We start from the raw sequence: 21,624 nt of genomic DNA, 5'->3' as shown, positions 1-21,624 counted from the left end.
TCAGTTTGGGTACTGAGTGACCAGATTCTCATTTAGGCTTTCAATTTTAGCTGCATCTCTAGCTGGTCATTCATGCAGTGCTTCTTGGCTCCTTGTCAGTGTGTTGATAACAAGCAATCTGGCTATATTATGGATTGTTTCCAATACCATGTTTCTGGACTCTAGATCTTGGTGTTCATTTCTTTTATAATTTCCTAGATGAATCTATTTCTCTAAAGTCTACTTGTACTGAGGATAGAATAGAGAGACCAAAGATTCAGGAAACTTGAATGAAATGAATTGAAAAAAGCCTTAGTAAAAAATCTGCCCAGGTTTTTCATCAATACTTCTCTCATTTGGTAAGCATTCCGAAACATCATACATGGACTAATATGGCAGGGATAATATTTTTTGCTTGAAATGCTCTTGTGCCACTTTTTTATGTAAATAAGTTATCCTGGTGTTCCAAGCGTTGTTGACATTTATTGAACACTTTCTGTTTTCCACACATTGTGCTTAGCATTTCAAAGACAATCTCATTGATCAGTGAAATAACCTTGAAAGTAAGCACTATTTTAAACCCCATTGTACAGATGGCAAAATTGAAGCACACGGAGGCAGATAATTTGCCCAAAGTCTCACTCCAGTTAGGAGTCCGGGTTTTTTTTTTTTTTTCTTTTTTAAGTCTTCCTCATGGATTCTTTTTTTTTTTGAGAGAGAGAGAATTTTTTTTTTTAATATTTATTTTTCAGTTTTCAGCGGACACAACTTCTTTGTTTGTATGTGGTGCTGAGGATCGAACCTGGGCCTAACGCATGCCAGGCGAGCGCACTACTGCTTGAGCCACATCCCCAGCCCAGGAGTCTGAGTTTTTAACCATCACTGGATACTACCTCAATTAACACAAATCCTTTGACTATAAAACCTTCTCTATTCTCTATTATACCCTGAGATCTTTTCTAAACTAGCTTTTTTTTTTTTTTTTTTTATGCTCAGAGATGATTTTCTTCCTCCTTCTTTGATGAACTCTTTTGGTGTTGTGGAGAAACCTATAATTCTTCTCTGAATTGTAGAAGATAAACGAAGAACTCCTGACTAGCAATTAGTTCTGAACTGATCTAGAGCTGTGTGTGCAGTGTGGTAGCCACTACCTCCATGTGGTTCCTGGGTACTTGAAAGGAGCCTAGTCCAAAGAAGCTATGAATGTAAAGTGCACAATAGATTTAAAAGAACTGAATATAAAAATGTAAATTAGCAGGGCTGGGGTTGTGGCTCAAAGGAGGAGCGCTCACCTAGCATGCGTGAGGCACTGGGTTTGATCCTCAGCACAACATAAACATAAAATAAAAGTATTGTGTCCACCTACAACTAAAAAAATAAATGTTTAAAAATGTAAATTAGCTGAACCTGGTAGAGTAGTACACACTTGTAATCCCAGCTTCTTGGGAGTCTGAGGCAGAAGGACCTCAAGTTCAAGGCCAGACTGGGCAATTTATTGAGACCCTTTCTCAAAATAAAAAAAAAGTGGGGGAGGGGCTGGGGATGTGGCTTAAGCCGTAGCGCACTCGCCTGGCATGTGTGGGGCGCTGGGTTCAATCCTCAACACCACATAAACATAAAATAAAGATATTGTGTCCACCTAAAACTAAAAAATAAATATTAAAAAAAGGGCTTAGAATATAGCTCAGTGGTAGAACACCCAGTTTGGCTCCCTAGTACTGGAAAAAAAGGTAAATTTTCTCATTAGAATTTTTAATGTGGATTATGTATTGAAATGGAAATACTTTGAAATTTTGGATTAAATATATTACTAAAATGTATTGACAATTAAAATGATTAAGGTATTAAGATTAACTTCCAAAGGTATTGACTTTGCTATAGTAAATGAGGAAATCAGAATCCACATACTCACCACTCAGCTAGCCATTGGCAGGTCTGTTGTCTTTTTTTTTTTAATGGTGTCAAGGATTGCTCTTGGTATAGGGCTTGTACTTCTGAGCTACATTCCCAGTCCAGGTCTGTTGGCTCTTGAGCCTGTGCTCTTTCCAAAATAAAAAAAAAAGGGGGGGCTGCTTTTATATCTTTTTATATTCCAAGGTCCTGTCATGTTGCCTTTGCAAACTGTAATGCTGAAGTATAGCTTGATGCCATGGTAATTACTTAATCCTAGCAAAACCCCAGTAAGAACCATCTCACCTACTGCCCTCTGCCTTGCTTAGAGTTTTAGTTTTTTAAGTAGAGATGGGGGATGGGAACTCCAGGCAAAATGCTTAGTTTTTGCTATCTGGTTCTCCCTGGGGTGTGAGTCCAAATGAAGCCTCTAACTGAATCAGTGATCACAGAAACCAAGAGAGAAAAGACGGGTTGCCTTCTGTGTTATAGGAAAGAAAGTTGAGCATATAGAGAAGGATATGATAGACAGCAATGCTTGTGGGAAACTGTATGTGGGGACAGATCATTTTTCAAAGAGCACACATTGATTGATTGCCTAGCCACAGGGCAATCTGTGTGTGCTAGGAGCCATGGAGGATATCCGGAGGACATCTCTGTGCCCTCGAGGAATTTAAATTAAAATTGGGAAGAGACTCGGAAGTTAGCACAGAAAGATAAATCACAGTTTAAGACAGTATGTGAAAAAAGGCAGAAAAAGGGTAAAAGTCCCAGAGTTTTGAGGAAGTGGAGGGAAGTCTAAGTGTGCAGCTTTCCAGGGTGCAGTGTCCAAAAAGGATATGGAGTCTGATTTTGGAGCTTATGGGTAGTTCATTTAATTCATTCCTGTATTTCTAGGTATATGCTCTGCATCTTGGAAAAACTCAGGTAGTTGTCAGAAAATCTCAATTACTGTTCCATCATTCTCTATTATTTATGGTTGAAGGTAGTAATATCCAAAACCTTAGGCCTGAGCATGTTTCAGAATTTAGATTATTTCAACTTTTGGAAGGCAGATAGAGTATGTATTCTCAGGTAACAATCTTATTTATTTACTTATTTATTTAGTGCTGGGGATTAAACCCCAGACCTCATTCATGCTAAGCTCATACTTTACCACTGAATTATGCACCCGGTCTGTCTAGAAACTTAATACTCTGCAGCAAAACACATTGAATGGGATACATTAAAACCCAATCAGATTTATGTCCGTGCCAATCAAGTTTTGTTGCCAAATGAGTTGAGGTCATGTCAATCTTTGTTACCAAACAAATTGTGAAAAACTTTCAATTTTCAAAGCAGAGCCCCTGGCTAGAGATGTGGACCAGTGGGAACAGCAATATCAACAACAGCAATAACAATATGAATGTTGAACAATATTGGCATTTATTATCTGCCAACCACTTTTTTTGGAGGGAGTATAGGAGATTGATCATAGGGATGCTTTACCACTAAGCTACATCCCCACTGCTTTTTACTTTTTATTTTGAGACAGGGTATCACTAAGTAGTTGAGGATCTCACTAAGGTGCTAAGTCTGGGCTCAAACTTGGGATCCTCTTTTTAGATGCCTCAGTTTCCCAAATCTCTAGGATTACAGGTGTGTGTCCTCAGCTTGCTGCCAAGCACTGCTCCTTTAATCTTAAAACAACCATTGGAGTTGGGCACAGTGACTCTTGCCTATAATCCCAGAGCCTCCGGAGGCTAAGGCAGGAAGATGGAAAGCTCGAGACCAGCCTTAACAATTTACTGAGGCCCTGTCTCAAAATTTTTAAAAATAAGGGAGAATGGTGGTGCCGGGGATGCGACTCAGTGGCTAAGCACCTCTGGGTTCAATCCCTGGTACAAAAAAAACCAAAACCATTTTATGTAGGTCCTATTATTATTGCTGTCTTGAGAAGAATAAAAGGAAACAGAGAAGTTAAGTAACTTGCCTAAAGTCTGGCCCAGGAGCTGCACACTTAACCACTATGCTTTGGAGCAGAAAATTGGAAGCAGGTATATTTCCAAAGTTCACTCTATTTAGTTAGTTAGTATCAACGTACATAGTGATATTTGAACTCCTGAAGTGCATAGCAGTGCACCGATGCCAGTATTGGGGAATCTTTGTTTTCTGAGGAATATGGAGTAATAGAATATGTGCTTATGGGTCATAAAAGTCCAGGCCAAATTCACATTGCCCTGTTTATTTCTTCCAGGAAAACGAATCTTGAAAGTTGCTATAGTTGTATTGTGGTGCAAGAATGGAGGCTCCACTGGTGAGTTTGGACGAAGAGTTTGAGGACCTTCGGCCCTGCTGTTCTGAGGACCCGGAGGAAAAGCCCCAGTGTTTCTATGGCTCATCTCCCCACCATCTAGAGGACCCCTCCCTCTCTGAGCTTGAGAATTTTTCTTCTGAAATAATCAGCTTCAAGTCCATGGAGGACCTCGTGAATGAATTTGATGAGAAGCTCAATGTCTGCTTTAGGAACTACAATGCCAAGACCGAAAACCTAGCTCCTGTGAAGAACCAGTTCCAGATCCAAGAGGAGGAAGAGACCCTTCAGGATGAGGAGTAAGAAGCCTTGATTGCCCTTCTCCTGCTTCAGGAGAGAATGCAGTAGTCTGGGATCCTTAACCTAGAGCTAGTTTCTGCCCACATGTTTATATGATGCATTACCTATTTTTATGTTGTCAGTGTGACAGTGCCCTGACAATTGCTGACATTGCTGATAACATTTATAGTTATCTGCAGAAAGCTTTCTTAGATTGAAATATTAGAGGAATGAAAGGAATTAGTTAGGTTTTCTTAGATAAAAAATGAATTATAGGAGCAGAGAAAATTTTGGAGTCTAGTTAGTAGATTGCTTGCTTTCCTCCCTCCATTTCTTCTTTTTCTTCTTCTTTTTTTTCTTCTTCTTTTCTTTCTCCTTGTTTGTTTCACATATTGGGGATTGAACCCAGGGTCTTGTATGTTAGGCAAGCAGTTGATAGCACTATAGCCCTAGCCCTTTTTGTTTTTTATTTTGAGAGAGTCTTGCTAAGTAGCCCAAGTTGGCCTTGAATTTGTGATCCTCCTACCTCAGCCTCTATAGTAGCTGGGACTATAGACATGAGTCACCAAGCCTAGCTAGCCAGGTTTCTTTTCATTAGTGGTAATGCATCCAGATATTAGAAATAGGACTAGAAAAGAACTAGTTAACTGTGATAGAGGAATTTATATCATTGGACCAATTTGCCTCCATAATACCAGAATGACAAAAATTTCAAAATTAGTTATAACCCCCGAGGCCTGGAAATTTATCCTTCAAATGTTAAGATATGTCCAAATAAAAAAACATCCAATTAAACTGAAAGCTAAGGGAGTTCCTGAACAAAATAAAGGTGAAAACTGGGTGGTGTGGTTTTGAGTATGCACATTCCTTGGGTCACTTGCTAACTACAAGTGACAGTTGTTAAGGAAAGAAATCTGAGGAAGAATTGTCCAAGGTAGGAAGAGAAAAGGGTAAGCCCATCCCATAAATTAGAGAAGTGAGGACCTGGAGGAGAAGCCCCAGTGTTTCTAAGGCTCATCTCCCCACCATCTAGAGGACCCTTCCCTCTCTGAGCTTGAGAATTTTTCTTCTGAAATAATCAGCTTCAAATCAGCAAGTAGAAACAAGAAGCATGAATTCTTAGCAGAGATAAAATATACATTAATAATTCTCTAGAAATCACATGAGAAATGTCAAGTAGTTGGTGTGAAAGTTTAAAACAACTATGCTAGATTGTTTTTGTTTTTTTTCTTTATTTTTCCATTTTCTTTTTTGGGGTGGGGGTTGTGGGGGTTGAGGCAGGGAATCAAACCCAGGTCCTTGCACATGCGGGGCCAGGGCTGTACCACTGAGCTATACTCCAAGACCAGTTTCTCTTTTTTATAGACATGTGTGGGACGAGTTCCCACACATGGGGTAGGAGGCATATTCTAGAGGATCCTGACTATATTTGGGAAAGATTTGCTTATTTAGGGACTACTAAGACTGTACTTCTATGAATACAGGAGCTACCTATGTCTCTGTCTTTCTTATTCACTATTGTCTGCACTAATACTGTGTGTAGTTTGTAGTAAGTGATCAAATGATATTTTTAATGAAATATTAAATATTATATGTAAAGGACAAATGATAATAGCTAATCTTATAGTTCTGAGTAAGGTATTTCTAGGCCCACACCATTTCCTTCTTTTTAATTAATGCTAGCCTGAGGGCATGATCACAGAGAACATTTTACTCTGGTGACCATACTATAACTGTGGGCTGTGTGTTTCAATTCAATTTTAAATTTCCTACTGATTCTTTTAAAATTCTGAGCCTATTATAATTTGCTCAACTTCTGTAAGTCAGAAAAAATGCTTAGAGGCTTTATTAAATGGAGTATACATTTTTTTTTCACTCCAGTGCACCAGGCAATGAACTAGAAACACAAAGACTATGAATTCTAATTTTTGTACTCTCACTAATTCCTGTGTGACCTTGGGCAAGTCACTTAACTCTAGTTCTCATCTTTGAACCTCTAGAGTTTAATTTTGATGAAGCGGGTCTAAGGACTTGCAAAGAAACTGATTTCTTCCCTCACCCAGGTTGTGTTCTGAAAATGGCATTTTAAGATGCATTCCATTTCTAAGGCTTCTAACAAATCATTTCCCCCCTATCTAAACCCTTCCTCTGGCTCATTAAGGGTGAAGGCCCAGTGAGCAGGTTCTTATTCTCTTTTGGCACATTAGCAAAGGCCACTCAATGTTAATTGCCGTCACATGGGATTATGGGTCTTCCCAGCCTGGTTTTTCTGACTTGACTGCCTCAGCTAAGAGACTAAAGGTTGAATAATTCCTTAGAGATAAAGTGCGATTTGAGGGCAGTGTAGAGCAGACAGAAGAAAATTTGACCTTGCACTTTTTAGGCATTCAGTATATTTAAAGCCTCTTTATAACTTAAAATGAAAATCAGAATTTAATTACAGTTTTTGCTTTACAAACTCTGTCCAAATATTTGCAATTATGACAGAGTAAAGGAAAAAGATGATTTGATATCTAATTTAGTCACAAAACTCCACTAGTGCTATTGTTTTAAACCTACTCAGGTTTAGTGTTTAGAGAGATGTTTCAATCTATAAATGAAGTGTTGTGGCTGGGTTATATCTAAATACTAGAAGCTTAAAACAAAAGCAGGGTCCAACACCACCAAAAAACCCAAACCAAACCAACCAAACAAAAAAAACTTGATAAAACTAATCTCTTTAAAGATAGCACAAAGGGGCTGGATGCAGTGGTACATACCTGTAATCCCAGCTACTCAGAAAGTTGAGGAAGGAGGATCACAAGTTGAAGGCCAGCCCAGGAATTTAGTGAGAGTCTGTCTCAAAATAAAAATAATAATAAAAAAGGACTGGGAATGTAGCTCAGTGGTAAAGTGCCCCTGGGTTCAATCCCTAGTACTGCAAAGTAAGTAAATAAATAAATAAATAAATAAATAAATAATACAGAAATCATAAATGATACACATTGATATACAATGATTTCCTTATTCTGGTAGAAATTTTCATTCCTTTAGTCCTCATTTGGAACTGTATCAACTTTGATTTCAGGGCAAGGAAGTTCTAGGAGCGTTAGATTTGAGTGCTGTATATATTTGCTTGGTTTTTAATTCAGAAAGTAGTATTCCAGAATCTCTTCTTTCTGTTTCTGTGACCACCCTGTTTTCCTTTGCCATAAAACATGGGACCTGACATTTAGAAACCCTTAGAGGCTACTACAAAAATGGGAATGGACAACCCTCACCCTGCCTCCTGCCTCTTAGCTCTCTTACAAGTATATCCTGCAGGCAGAGAGGCCAAAAATTTGGGAACCATGGCTATATCCTGTTCTTCACATAGAATTAATGAGTTAAATATGATGTTAAAAGTAAAGTCCATGCAAAAAATAAATAAACTGCCTGTTATTTTTTAATTTATTCTGATTTGTTATACATGATGGCAGAATGCAATTCATTTCATATTACACAAATAGAACACAATTTTTTAAGACACTGTACACAAAGTATTTTCACACCATTCGTGTCATACTTCTTATTTTCTTGCTGTACTAAGGATAGAATCCTCTATCACTGAGCCACATCCACAGTCCTTTTTTTTTGAAAAAGGGTCTTGCTAAATTGTTGAGGCTGCCCTCAAACATGCAATCCTTCTGCCTCAGTGCCTTCCAAGTCACTGGGATTATAATTGTGCACTATTGTGCACACTTGACATACTTATTTTTATTTTTAAATTTTAATTGGAATTTTATTAAATATATGGCTTAATGTGGGACACCTTGACAGACTTTATTTATTTTTAAAATTTTTTTGGTAGTTGTTAAATGGATAGAATGCCTTTATTTTATTTGTTTCATTTTTATGTGGTGCTAAGGATCAAACCCAGTGCCTCACACATGGTAGGCAAGTGCTCTGCCACTGAGCCCCAGCCCCAGCCCTTAACATACTTTAAATTGAAGACAAGTAAATGATTTAAGAGATAGTGAAAACTGATAACTGTATTTTTAAGAAAACATAATTATCTTTGTAGAGGTTCAGTTTTCCCATATAAAGGGCAGAGATGGTGTTGATTCTATTTAAACATTTGAAAGATCTAAAAAGTTGAACAAAGGCATTCATGTGCTAATAATTCCGAATTCCTAAATAGGAACTACAAAAGTGCACTCATGTTAACACACATCTAAGTGTGGATTTTTACTAGACATAAAACACTTCGCAAGAGAAGTAGCCACATACGGGAGGATTAAACGGAATGTTACCTAGTTGGTATAATTTTTATTACCCCGTTAAGCTGCCTACTGTATTGTCAGAAATAAGTGTGTGTGTGTGTGTGTGTGTGTGTGTGTGTTCATTAGAACTGATATAGCCCTCAGGGCTCTGTTGCCAGTTCCAGGTCCTGAAGCTCTTTGTACACTCCTCTTGGCACCCCCACTCTGCTAGTTTGCTCATACTCTGCCAGCATCCTTCTCCAATGCCCAACACTCAGTAGTAACATGTTTAGTCAATTCTACAGGCACCTACGCCTAAGCTAAAAAATATGCACGTGAAGAACCTTTTCTATGATTATGAGGACTGAGATAGTAAATTGAATCTCCGATGCCAGGGTGGTGTAATGATAGGAATTGAGGCAACCTGTTTAATCTCAGTTCTTTGATAAATGATAATGTTGATGGCTTGCAAAAATCTTCTTTCTCTGAGATAAGAGTAAATAAGCAGGATATTTCTCAGAGAAGTAAAGAAAACCACTTCCAAGAATCCTGCTTATGATGGAATATATATCCTTTGTGAGGAGCAAAACCCTTCCCATTCTCTTCTTTACAGAACGCTCCATTGCCTCTCTCACCACTGGCTCCTCTGTTTCCATGGCTGTCTGCCTACCAGTATCCTTCCTTTGCTTTCCTGTGGACTTTCCCATGGGCTGAAGACCTACACAGAAAGCTGTTGCACACCCTGTTCCCTCTGCTAGTCCTCCTGTAGAATGCCAAAAGCACAATACCCGGAATAATGTATGTGTGGATTTTGTAGGCAAAGCCAGTGTCTAAACTGCTGTTCTAGGTTGTGATTTGGAACTTGGCATGTTATTCTGATGTCCATGCCAATGCCATCATATAGTAAATCACAAAGAGTTGAAATTGTTAAGTGGTTAGGGATATGAACTCTGTTGCCATTCTGTCTGGGTTTGAATCCTGCCTCTACTATTACTGGCTGTGTGAGCTTACACAACTTAATTAGCTTCACTGTTTTAGGTTCGCATACATCTGCTGTGTGGAGTTGTTGTGAGGAATGAATATCTCAGTCCTCATAAAGAGCTTAGAAGAGCACTTGACTTGTAGTAAGTGCTCAGTAACTGTTGACTGCTGTTGTTATTGTTAAATGGGCACTGAATCAGTATGGGAAGGATATGCAAGTGATTATAAAGAAAGAAGAGATACTTTATCTTCAAAGTAATTTATAGACTTCAAAGGATAAAAAAAAGTATACCAGAAAGAAAGAAAAGAAAAGGAGAAATGAAAATGGTTTGAAATCCCAAGGAGACAAGGTTTAGGGAATAGTCTAGAACTGAGAATTAGAAGATAAAATTCAGAATATGCCAGTGAAGGCTTAGCAGAGAAAAGTAGGCACTCCCTAAATAACGTGAGAGAGTCCCCCATTGTCACTTCAAGGATATAAGCAGTCTCAAGGTCATTGGAAGGTGTGCTGTCCATAAAGATCTCAGCTTCTATCCAGAGTAGGAGAGGTACAAAAGACTCCTGCCTATTTTGGGCTTTGCTGAGTCTCACTTCTCCAGGCATTTCCACAGGGACAAATCTGAAGGTCAGTTCCTTCGTACATGTTCATTCTCCAAACAGAAGGATGTGAAGAGGAGTACGAGACCTTCCCAGTGGGTGTGGTGCCTAAGAGCTTTGACAGGGAGACAACAAATCAAATTTGCATCTTGGCTCTAGGATGCTAATGGGACTTAGATTTAGAATTAGCCTGTATTGATGCAGCTCTAATAGTTCCTGATGGACATTGGGATATCACCCATGGTTTAAGAAGTATTCTCTGAAATTCTGCTGAATAGTTGTCTAATGAGCACTTGCCCAATTCTCTCAAAGCGCTTTTTATAATGACAGAAAAATAGCAAACAGATGCCTCAAGCACTGCCATTAAATTCTATTTCCTTGGGTTCCTTTTGTCTCATTGCAGTTGCATGCATTGTATACCAGGAAAACCTATTTGCTTACATATCCATATATTATACGCCATTCTCGATTTTTTATGTTCATAGCACCTTCCTTCTGCATTATTATTTATCTGATTTCAAGTGTCTGTGCCCTGATTTCTATATCTATGTATTTTGCACTGACCCTTTCAGCATTTGTTACAACATAAATTTGATCCATATGTATACATTTTAAGTGGCTATTTTTATTAGATTAGTATATCTAAAAATTATATGTCTTCTTTTATCTTGGTTTTGCAAGTATCACTCATGTTTGACAGGTACAGGCACCGGCAGGGGATATTGCATACAACCCTCATGTATCATCATCTAATATTAACTCAAGTAATGCTGGTTTCCATGGGTTACTTTATTAGAAGCTTGGTTTATTAATTTATATTAATCTTTTGGTGTCAATTAATTAATGAATATGTGATATGTGAGTATGACTTCAGAGTTTTCCCCCCAAAGACCTTCATCTTTACCCACCCAAACTAATTGTGTAGACAGAAGTGTGTTTATTGGTTCCTTTCTTATGTTTACCTTAGAATATCCATGATCTACACTTAGCCTCTACATTACAAGAGGGCAGGATCGTGGCTTCTGTGGGCTCCCTAAAACATTTTGGATAATAAGTGAGAATTCTCAATATTGGCATTATCCCCTTACCTATGTTAGATGTCAGAGTTAATTCATGATTATGTAGATTGCAGGTCTTCGAAATTGAAATATCTATAAACTAGATGATGAACCTAACTTTAATGAGATTCAGCTAAAAAATCTGTAACCATCCCCCCCCATTAGCGGCCCACCCCCCCACCGCCTCCATTGTCCATAGGAAAGGAACACAGGAACTTCCTTGGGTCAGAGAATAAGCTCTTTGGTTCGGGTGCAGATTAATTTGCAAGGCAAGAAACTAACACCTTTCAGCCAGGCTCCATGCTCTGGGCTCTCTCTCCCCTAGACGTGCCTATAATTCTGTTTTCCAGCTGCTCTCTCCCTGCTTGCTGGAAGGCAGATGATCTCAGCCTGGCACACACAGCAACCTCTCTCCTGCCCTGGCCTGGCTCTTCCTTCCTCCAGGCAGGGCCATGCCACAGATGTGTGCTAATGAGAGCTTCTCTTTGTTTACAGGGTTTGGGATGCTCTGACAGACAATTACATCCCTTCACTCTCAGAAGACTGGAGGGACCCAAACATCGAGGCTCTGAATGGCAACAGCTCTGACACTGAGGTACCTCTTTGGGGCCCTCTATTTAGCAGGGCTTGGGAAGATGTGGAACTCAGAAAAACATCCAGCAACTCAACAATCTTCAGCAGTAATAATAGCTCAAAATCATTACTGGAGGGCTGGGGTTGTAGCGCAGTGGTGGGGTGCTTGCCTAACACATGTGAGGCCCTGGGTTTGATCCTCAGCAACACATAAAAACAAATAAATAAACAGACAGTATTACTGTATGCATATATGTGACTACCTGACCAATATGATTCTGTAACGTGTACACTCAGAAAAATGAGAAATTATATCCCATTTTGGTATGACATATCAAAGTGCATAAATGCATTCTACTGTCATCTATAACTAATTAAAACAAATTTAAAAATTAAAATAAATAAATAAATAGAATTTTTAAAAAAGGTAGTGTGTCTACCCACAACTAAAATTTTCATTTGAAAAAATCATTTCTGAGAAAGTAGTGTCATCAGATTCAATGGGTCTGACCAGGTGTGGAGAGGGATTAAAAAAATAAGATAAGGGGACATCCAGTGTAACCGAGGTGATTAAATGGTTATATATGAAAAGTGTAAGTGCAGGTAACATCTATTTGTTTATTTAGAGGGCTGGGGATTGAACACAGAGCCTCATACATACTATACAAGAGTTCTAGCACTGTGCTACATCCCCAACCCAGGATTCATTATGAAACTCAACCAAGAGGACAATTGTGTGTCAGGACCAGAGTCATACTCTATGGTTCCTGATGCCAAGCAACTAAGTAACCTAACGGTTTGGAATAAATAGAGGACTCTCACTCCGAGTTGATTTGCATGGGTTATGGGGAGTGACCTTTCAGAAGATCCAATTGCCCCTCCTGGCTAAATCTATATATAAGATGAACGGTTTTAGTAACCAGAATATTTTGGACTGACTGACTTACGAAAAACAGTTATTTATTCCCCACAATTCTGGACACTGGAAGTCCAAGACGAAGACACAGGCAGATTCAGAGTCTAATGAGGGCCATGTTCTTGGTTCATAGATGGCATCTTCTTACTATGTCTTCGCACGGAAGAAAGGACAAATGAGCCACACTGAGCCTATTTTATAAGGGCACTAACCCCATTCATGAGGTTCTATTCTCATGACCTAATCACTTCCCAAAGGCCCTACCATCATTATTTTTTATTTTGCAATGAGGTCTCACCTAATCTACATCAATTTGGAGGTTAGGATTTTGACTTAAATTTTTTTTTTTAAATTCAGCCCATCACAAAAGATAAAATAATTTAATGGCACAATCCATGTTAAAAGCCAATTTCCACCTTGCCTGGTTTTCTAGTTTCAGTTGTGAAGGAAATTTGTCAGGAAGTTCTGGCATAGCCGAGTGGACTCAGCAAATCATAAATGGAGGTGGATCTAATCTTCCTAGGTATTCCAGAACTGATTCCAAGTAAAAGAGCAGGAAGCAGATTCCCTTTACTGGGCAATATATGTGCAAATTATTGCTCAGAATAGCATAGCAAAGAGATCAGGTTTTGGCTGACTTGTTGAAAAGGTGCCTGTGTATCATTTTAAAGTCTTCTTTAAGTACTCAGAACCTCAAGGATTCATTGACTGGGGCGGGTAAGATGGTGACTTTGCTAAAAGCCTACTCCACACAAGCACAGGAGGCCACATCATAGGTTCTGTTTTGAATTCTTGCCTGCTCATTTTCTCTTGCAATGCCTATATGGGTAGTGCTGAGTTCTTACCCAGAATGCAAAGGAAAAGGAGGCAATAGTGGAATAAATCTAGTTACTGAAATTAAATCAGTTCTTTCAGGGTGCAAAAGGCAGATTTTGTTTTGTTATCTTTTTGGCCACCTTTCCAATTCGTTTTGCAGATTAAGCCAAAAGATGTATAAGATAGTCTGTCCTTCTGAAGGACTCTAATTTATCCTCATTTGCAGATTTCCCTCAAGAGCGCTAATATTTCAGGATGAATTGAGCGACCCTGGGAAGGATGATCTTGAGCTCTGCTTTGTGGAGTTCCTCTATCCAACCCCTGGGAAAAAAGACAGGGTAGCAAAAGAGGGTGGAGGAAGGGTGTTTTATTTCATCCTCCTTTATTATCTAGATTAATTACAGTAGAAGCTCTTTAACTGACCTCAGTTTAAATGACTCACTAGGTTAACCCGTGCTCTGAATTCCTTCTGCAAAATGTACCAACCAAACATGCCAGCGCACACAGCTGGGAGGCTTCTCTGGAGCGAGCCCTCATACCTTCCACTTGGTACATTTGGCAAGAATGAGTTGTATGCTCCCCAGCCTGTTCGTAGCTTGCCTTTGTGACTACAAGGAAGTAATTTAGTTAAATATTATAATACTGTTGAATTGAAACTACAAGATCAGTCATTTTTGCTTTGTTAAAACTCAGAGGGTGAGAGATGTACATATTTTAAGAATCAAAGGATACTTTTTAAATGATGTAAGTATGAGCCCCTTGCCTTGTCATTCCTTACTCTGTAGTGGTGATCAATTTCATTTCTTTTAGCTGCTTTTTGTTTGTTTGTTTTCTTTTTCTTTTTTGCACAGAGATTCAATTTTTTCTCCCCCTCCTTTTCCTCTCTCTCCATCTTTCCTTTCTTTTTCCTGTCAGTACTGGAGATTGAACCCAGAGGTGCCCTACTATTAAAATATAAATGCTATGTAAATTATAGTGTACAGTGTTGTTTAGGGGATAATGACAAGAAAAAAATATCTGTACATGTTTAATCTAGATGCAATTTTTTAAAAACTTTTTTTGGATCTGTGGTTGGTTAAATTTTGAAACAGAAAGTCATGGGAAAATCTGGGCAGTTGTATTTTACAGGTCCTAGAAACATAAGGCAGGGCATGCCACATGGGGCCACCTAGGGAAGTACCCACATCAGTCCAGAGGGAGAAGGGGCCAAGGGAGAGCCACCACCTTTAGGGGAATTTTCTTGGGAAGGTGTGAAAAGTTTAGGATTGGATAGTTTGAATAATTTTAGTGGATGTTATACTATAGGGGCGGCCCTGAGTCGCCTGGTACCTGGTCTGGGGTGACTATTGGTGGAAGAATTTTGCTTCTTGGGATGTACTGGCCAGATAGAGGAGATGTGGGTTTACATTGGCTAGTTTTCATATCGATCTACCCTGGCTAGTTTGCATATTGAAGCCACAATCTCAGCGGAGTCCTTTGCAATCTCTAAGAATTGAATAGCCTCTGGAGGGACAATTTCTCCCCACCAGAAATGTTTCTAAAACGTCAAAGCACAATATGCAGAAAATACAAACATAAACAATAACAATACAGTGATTTTAAAATCAGACATTCTATCCATTCAGTATTTTCCTGGAAAATGTCCCTGCCTTGTGCCCTCTATATTCCTGCTACAAAGTGATGCCCACTAGGTCAGTTGCACAGCTATTGCCCTGGAAATTTCCATCACCATCATTCTGGAGATTCTTCTTGCTCTTCTCTCCTGTCCTTCAGTGACCACAGTTCTACCTTTCCCGTATAGTCCCTATTTCGATGGAGGGGAGGAGAAACTATATTCTTTTTTTTTTCAGTTGTAGATGGACACAATACTTTTATTTATTTATCTTTATGTGGTGCTGAGGATCGAACCCAGGGCCTCACACGTGCTAGGCAAGCGCTCTGCCACTGTGCCTCAATCCCAGCCCGAGAAATTATATACTTAAGGAAGGAATGAAAAGAAATGTTTTAGAATATACAAAAACATCTTTATTTACCTGACCTGTTATATATTTGAGTGACTGTTGTATTTGGTAGATAATTTACCCAAAATTCTGAAGGCATTGTTCTAGCTTTCAGTTGCTGATGAAAAGCCCCAAATCCACTTCTATTTCTAGTCTTTCTAGAAGCTTCTAATGTTTTCATTTTTTGTTGTTGTTGTTGTTCTGGGTTTTGAACTCAGAGGCACTCGACCACTGAGCCACATCCCCAGCCCTATTTTGGATTTTATTTAGAGACAGAGTCTCACTGAGTTGTTTAGTACCTTGCTATTGCTGAGGCTGGCTTTGAACCCATGATTCTTCTGTCTCAGCCTCCCAAGCCGCTGGGATTACAGGCATGCGCCACTGTGCCTGGCTTTCTTATTTGAAATTTTACAATAATGTGCCATAGAGTGAGGATTTTTTTTTTTTTTCATTATCCATTGTATTATGTTCAACGTGGAAGCTCATGACTTTTAAATTCTGGCATGTTTCCTTGTGTTATTTTTCTGAAGGTTAATTATTTCTATCTTCTGCCTCTATTTAAATGAGTATACAGTTCTCCTTTATCATGTTAATGTAATGAATTACACAAATTAATTTTTGAATATTGAATCAACCTCACATTCTTGAGATAAGCCCAACTTGGACATGATGTAATGTCTTTTTATTTTTTAATTTTCTTTTTTTTCTGTACCTTTGTTGAAGGATAATTGGTATAAAAATGCTGCACTAAGTTTAATATATATGTATTTGTGATACCATGTCTACAATCAAGATATTGAACATATTCACCATCCTTCCTTCTCACCCCCAATTTTCAGGCTTATCTACTTTCTGTTGCTAAAGAGTGGCAGAATTTTCTAGAATTGTGTATACCTGGAAGCATGCAGTATGTACTTTAGGGGGGCTTTTTAAACTCAATGTGATTAGTTAGTTAATTAATTAATTAATTAATTTCACAGTGCTGGGGATTAAACCCAGGGCCTTGCTCATGCTAGACAATCATTCTACCACTGGGTTACATCCCCAGCCCAATATAATTACTTAGATATTCATTATATAATGGCATATATCAAGAGTTCACTCTTTTTTATTGCTATGTATTATTCTTTTGTATGGATATACCACAATTTGCTTCTTCAGTCAACCATAGAGAAACACTGGGTTGTTTCTATTTTTTGAATAGCAAATAAAGCTGCTGTGAACATTCTCATCTAAGTCATTGTTAGGATATATGCTTTCATTTCTCTTGAGTAGAAACCTAAGGATGAAAGACTGAGTCATGTGATCCATCTATCTATCTTTCATGTTTTAAACTGTTTTCTAGTTTGTTTGAGAGTTCTAGTTATTCCACATTTTAACCAACACTTCCTATGGAAATTTTAAAAAATTTAAACATTCTAGTGAATGTATATTTTGTGTGTGTGTGTGTTTTGTTTTTTGGTACCAGGGATTGAACTCAGGGGCACTCAACCACTGAGCCACATCCCCAGCCCTATTTTGTATTTTATTTAGATACAGGGTCTCACTGAGTTGCTTAGCACCTCGGTTTTGCTGAGGCTGGCTTTGAACTCATGATCCTCCTGTCTCAGCCTCCTGAGCTGATGGGATTACAGTCATGCACCACCATGCCCAGCTAATTATATTTTATTTTGATTTTAATTTGCATTTCTCTTCTCATACAGGATGTTCAGTATCTTTTCAAGTGATTATTTATTAACTACATGTCTTTCGTAAAGTATCTGTTCATCATCTGCCTATTTTTTTAGTGGATTGTTTGGGTATTAATTATTGAGTTGTAATTGTTCCTTATATATTCTAGCTATAAATCCTTTGTGAGGATTTATATCATCATCCTCACCATCACCATAGTAATGTTGTTATTATTTTGGTGGTGCTGGGGATTGGTCTCAGGGCCTCATGCGTGCTGCATATGTGCTCTGTCACAGTCTTAATCTCTAAACATCTTTTGAAGAACAAACATTTTTTAAGTGATGATGTCAAACTTATTGCTATTTTCCTTTTTATAGTTTGAACTTTAAAAAAAATATATTGTCTAGTTGTCAATGGATCTTTATTTACTTATATGTGGTGCTGAGAATCAAACCCAGTGCCTCACACATGCTAGGCAAGTGCTCTACCACTGCGCCACAATCCCAGCCCTGAACTTTTTATATTTAAGAAATCTTTGTTAAATCTTCGTATAGAAATGCTGCCATTTTAGCTCTTATGTTTATGATTTATTTCAAATTAGTTTATCTATGTGTTGTGAAGTAAGGGTCAAGGTTCATTTTTTTGCATACAACTATTCAACTTTTCCAGTACCATTTACTAAAATATTATTCCTTCCCCATTAGCTTGTTTTGGCACCTTTGTTGAAAATCAATCTATCAGTTATGTATGGATCTATATCTGGATTCTACATTGTATTCCATTGATATATACATATATGTATATAGATAAATATATAACATATGCCAATACAATATTGTATTGTTGAATGCAGCTTTATAAGAAGTCTTGAAGCTAAGTCATATAAGTTCTCTAACTTTAGGCCTTTTTTCTTCCCCCAAAGTTGTTTTGATTATTTTAGGTCTTTTTCATTTCCATATAATGAATTTCTATTTAAAAAGCTTGCCTAAGGGCTGGGGCTCTAGCTCAGTAGTGTACTGCATTTGCATAGCAAGCTCAAGACCATGGATTCAATTCCTAGTGTGCGCACACATGCGTGCTGCACACACACACCTCAATAAAAACAAGCAAACAAGCAAGGGTTGTGTGCTGGCCATAGTGGTGTCCACCTGGGATTCTAGAAACTCAGGAGGCTGAGGCAAGGGGATCAAAAATTGGAAGCCAGTCTGGGCAACTTAGGAGACCTTTTCTTAAAATAAAAATGTGTATAGATGTAGCTCACTGGTAGAGTACCCTGGGTTTCTTTTCCAGAAAAACTTACTGGAAATTTGACTGTGGTCATGTTGAATCTATAGATTAATTTATATGTGTAGATCAATTAATTAAGTTAATATATTGAATGACATTAATTAATTTTCAAATATTAAGCCAACAGTTCATTTTTTAGATAAACCCCACATTATATAAGAAAGATATTTTATATAATGTGAAATTTGATTTATTAATATTTTACTAAGGGTTTTTTGCATCTATGTTCTTTTTTATAAATTTCTTTTGTTCTAATGTCATAAAATGAGTTGGAAAGGGTTTTCTCTGTTATCTGAAAGAGTTTGTGTTAGATTGATATTATTTCTTCCTTTAACATTGGATAGACTATACCCAGTGAAACCATTTGGGCCTGGGTTTTCTGTAAAAAGGTTTTTGATTGCAAATTTAATTTCTTTAATAGGTATAGATTAGATTCAGATTTTATGTTTTTTCCTTAAGCCAATCTTGTTTTAAAATTTTTTTTGTAGTGTAGATGGACAGAATGCTTTTTTTTTTATTTGTTTATTTTTATGTGGTGCTGAGGATCGAACCCAGTGCCTCACACATGCTAGGCAAACACTCTGCCACTGAGCTACAACCCCAGCCCAAGCCAATCTTTTTTTTTTTTTTAAATATTTATTTATTTATTTATTTTAGTTCTCGGCGGACACAACATCTTTGTTTGTATGTGGTGCTGAGGATCGAACCCGGGCCGCATGCATGCCAGGCGAGCATGCTACAGCTTGAGCCACATCCCCAGCCCCCCAAGCCAATCTTGATAAGTTAGTTTTTCAAGGAATTCATCTATTTAATCTAAGTCATTGAAGGTATTGGCCATAAATTTGTTTATAATTTTTATGCATGTAAGTGCATTAGTGATATTCCCTTTTTTATTCATGATATTATTAATTCATGTCTTCTCTCCCCACCCTGCTTCTGCTTTCCTTCCTTCTCTCTTGTCAGACTGTCTATGGGAACTATTTTTGGTTTCTTTGATTTTTTTCTATTATTTGTTCATTTTCTAGTTTGTCAATTTCTTCCCTTAATTATTTCCTTCCTTTTACTTAGTAGGGGTTTATTTTTCCTTCATTAAAAAAAATTGTTTTAGCTTCTTAAGGTGGATGCTTTGATCATATGAAGCATTTGTTTTAAATAACAAACATATGAAAGCTATAAAATTTCCTCTTAGCACTGTTTTGGCTGAATTGTGAAGGGGCGTTTTTTCATCATCATTCAAGTAGCAAAATTTCTGATTTTCTCTTATGATGTCTTCTTTGACACACTTAGAAGTATGTTGCTCAATTTCAAAGTGGGGACTTTTTACAGCTGCCATCTGTTTTATTGCTGATTTTAAATTTAATTTTGTCAGGGAATATATTCTGTATGATTTAAGTCTTTAAAATACATTCATACTGATTTATGGTTTCACATATTGTGCATCTTAGTATATTATTATATGCCATTGAAAATAATATGCAACTGTAGGTTGCAATGTTCTGTACATGTCACCGAGGTTAAGTTGGTTGATAGTATTATTGAATTCTTCTATATCCCAACTAGATTTTTTTTATCAGTTTTTTCAATCAGTACCCAAGAGAGGAATATTAAAATCTCCAATGATTATTATGGATTTGTCTCTATTTCTTCTGTCCTCTTATTTTTTGTTGTATATATTTTGAAGCTCTGTTATTGGGTACATACACTGTTACAATTGTTATGGCTCCATCATGAATTGATTATTTTATCATTGGGAAATGTCTCTTCTTTATCTCTGCTAATACTCCTCTTAAAAGATACTTTTTCTAATATGAATTTAGTGACCCCAGCTTTCTAATTTTTTTTTTTTTTGGTACCGGGGATTGAACCCAGAGGTGTTTAACCACTGAGGCACATCCCCAGCTCTTTTTTTATATTTTATTTAGAGACAGGATCTCACTGAGTTGCTTAGGTCCTTGATAAGTTGCTAAAGCTGGCTCTGAACTTGTGATCTCCCTGCCTCAGCCTCCTGAACCGCTGGGATTACAGGCATGTGCCACCATACCCAGCTGTGACTCCAGCTTTCTTATGCATCATTTATAAGACATAATATATATTTTTTCCAATCCTTTTATTTCCCACCTATCTTTTTCTTTATATTTAAAGAGTGTCTTTTGCAGAAACACATAGTTTGGTTTTGCTGTTATATGTAGTCTGACAATATATGCGTTTGGGGGGTGGATTAGTTCATTTGCATAGTGTTTGGTTCCTTAACATTTAATATAATATTGGTAATTTGTGTTAAGGTGTACAATCTTGTACTTTTATTTATCTGCTTTTTGTTGTTGTTCCTCTGATCCACCTTCTCTCCTTTATTTTGGGTTAATCTAATATTCTTTGGCATTCCATTTTGTGTTTTATATAGATTTTGACCTGTACCTCTTTGTATTTTTTTAGTGGTTTCTCTGGGGATCACATTATACATTATTAAGTTACCATAGTATTTTTATAGTTAGTCCTCTTCACATAAAATATAAAGCTTGCAACAGAGTAAGTCTATTCCCTCCATCTTTTATGTTGTTATCATATATTTTATTTTCAATTTGTGTTACAAACTGCAGAACACAAAGTTATTTTATCTTCAGACAGGTGTCTTTTAAAGAAATTGAGAAAAGGAAAAACAATTTTAAATTTGTCCCTATATTTACCATTTTTGACGTCCTTTAATTCCTTTCTGTAGATCCAATTTCCATCATTTTGGCCCCCCAAAAAACCTTTTACAGGCTATTTTGTAGCGTAGGGCCACAGGTGACAGATTCTTTCAGCTTTCATTTATTCCATGTTGTTCCCTTCTTTCAAGAACCACACAGGCTTGTACTGCCTGTATCCAGTGCCTGGAAACAATTGACTCATAGATTTTTGTCCAGATGCGTAGTTGTTACTTGGAAGTGGCTTAAAGAAGCCATCTCGGGTCTAGGGCTACAGCTCAGTGGTAGAGCACATCTGAGCAGGCACAAGCCCTGGTTTTAATCCCCAACATTGAATGGGGGAAAAAAGGAGCTCATCTCTTCTGGTTTTCTGGAACTCT

At 37.6% G+C, this 21,624-nt stretch overlaps 1 protein-coding gene across 1 annotated transcript in view; it reads left to right on the top strand.

Annotated features, from left to right (window-relative positions):
- The window catches only part of Fez1 (fasciculation and elongation protein zeta 1), a 45,364-nt gene that overhangs the window by 2,187 nt on the left and 21,553 nt on the right, over window positions 1-21,624 (top strand). Inside the window, exons 2-3 of the mRNA XM_071616840.1 lie at window positions 4,106-4,461; window positions 11,793-11,892. Of these exons, the coding sequence (XP_071472941.1) occupies window positions 4,151-4,461; window positions 11,793-11,892 (411 nt within the window). The 5' untranslated portion in view covers window positions 4,106-4,150. The remainder of the gene's footprint in view (window positions 1-4,105; window positions 4,462-11,792; window positions 11,893-21,624) is intronic.

Source organism: Marmota flaviventris, chromosome 9, assembly GCF_047511675.1.
Source record: "Marmota flaviventris isolate mMarFla1 chromosome 9, mMarFla1.hap1, whole genome shotgun sequence".
In the NCBI taxonomy this organism is placed as follows: Eukaryota; Metazoa; Chordata; class Mammalia; order Rodentia; family Sciuridae; genus Marmota; species Marmota flaviventris.
Note: the sequence above shows the minus strand (reverse complement) of the source record. Positions and strands in the feature narration are given on the sequence as shown.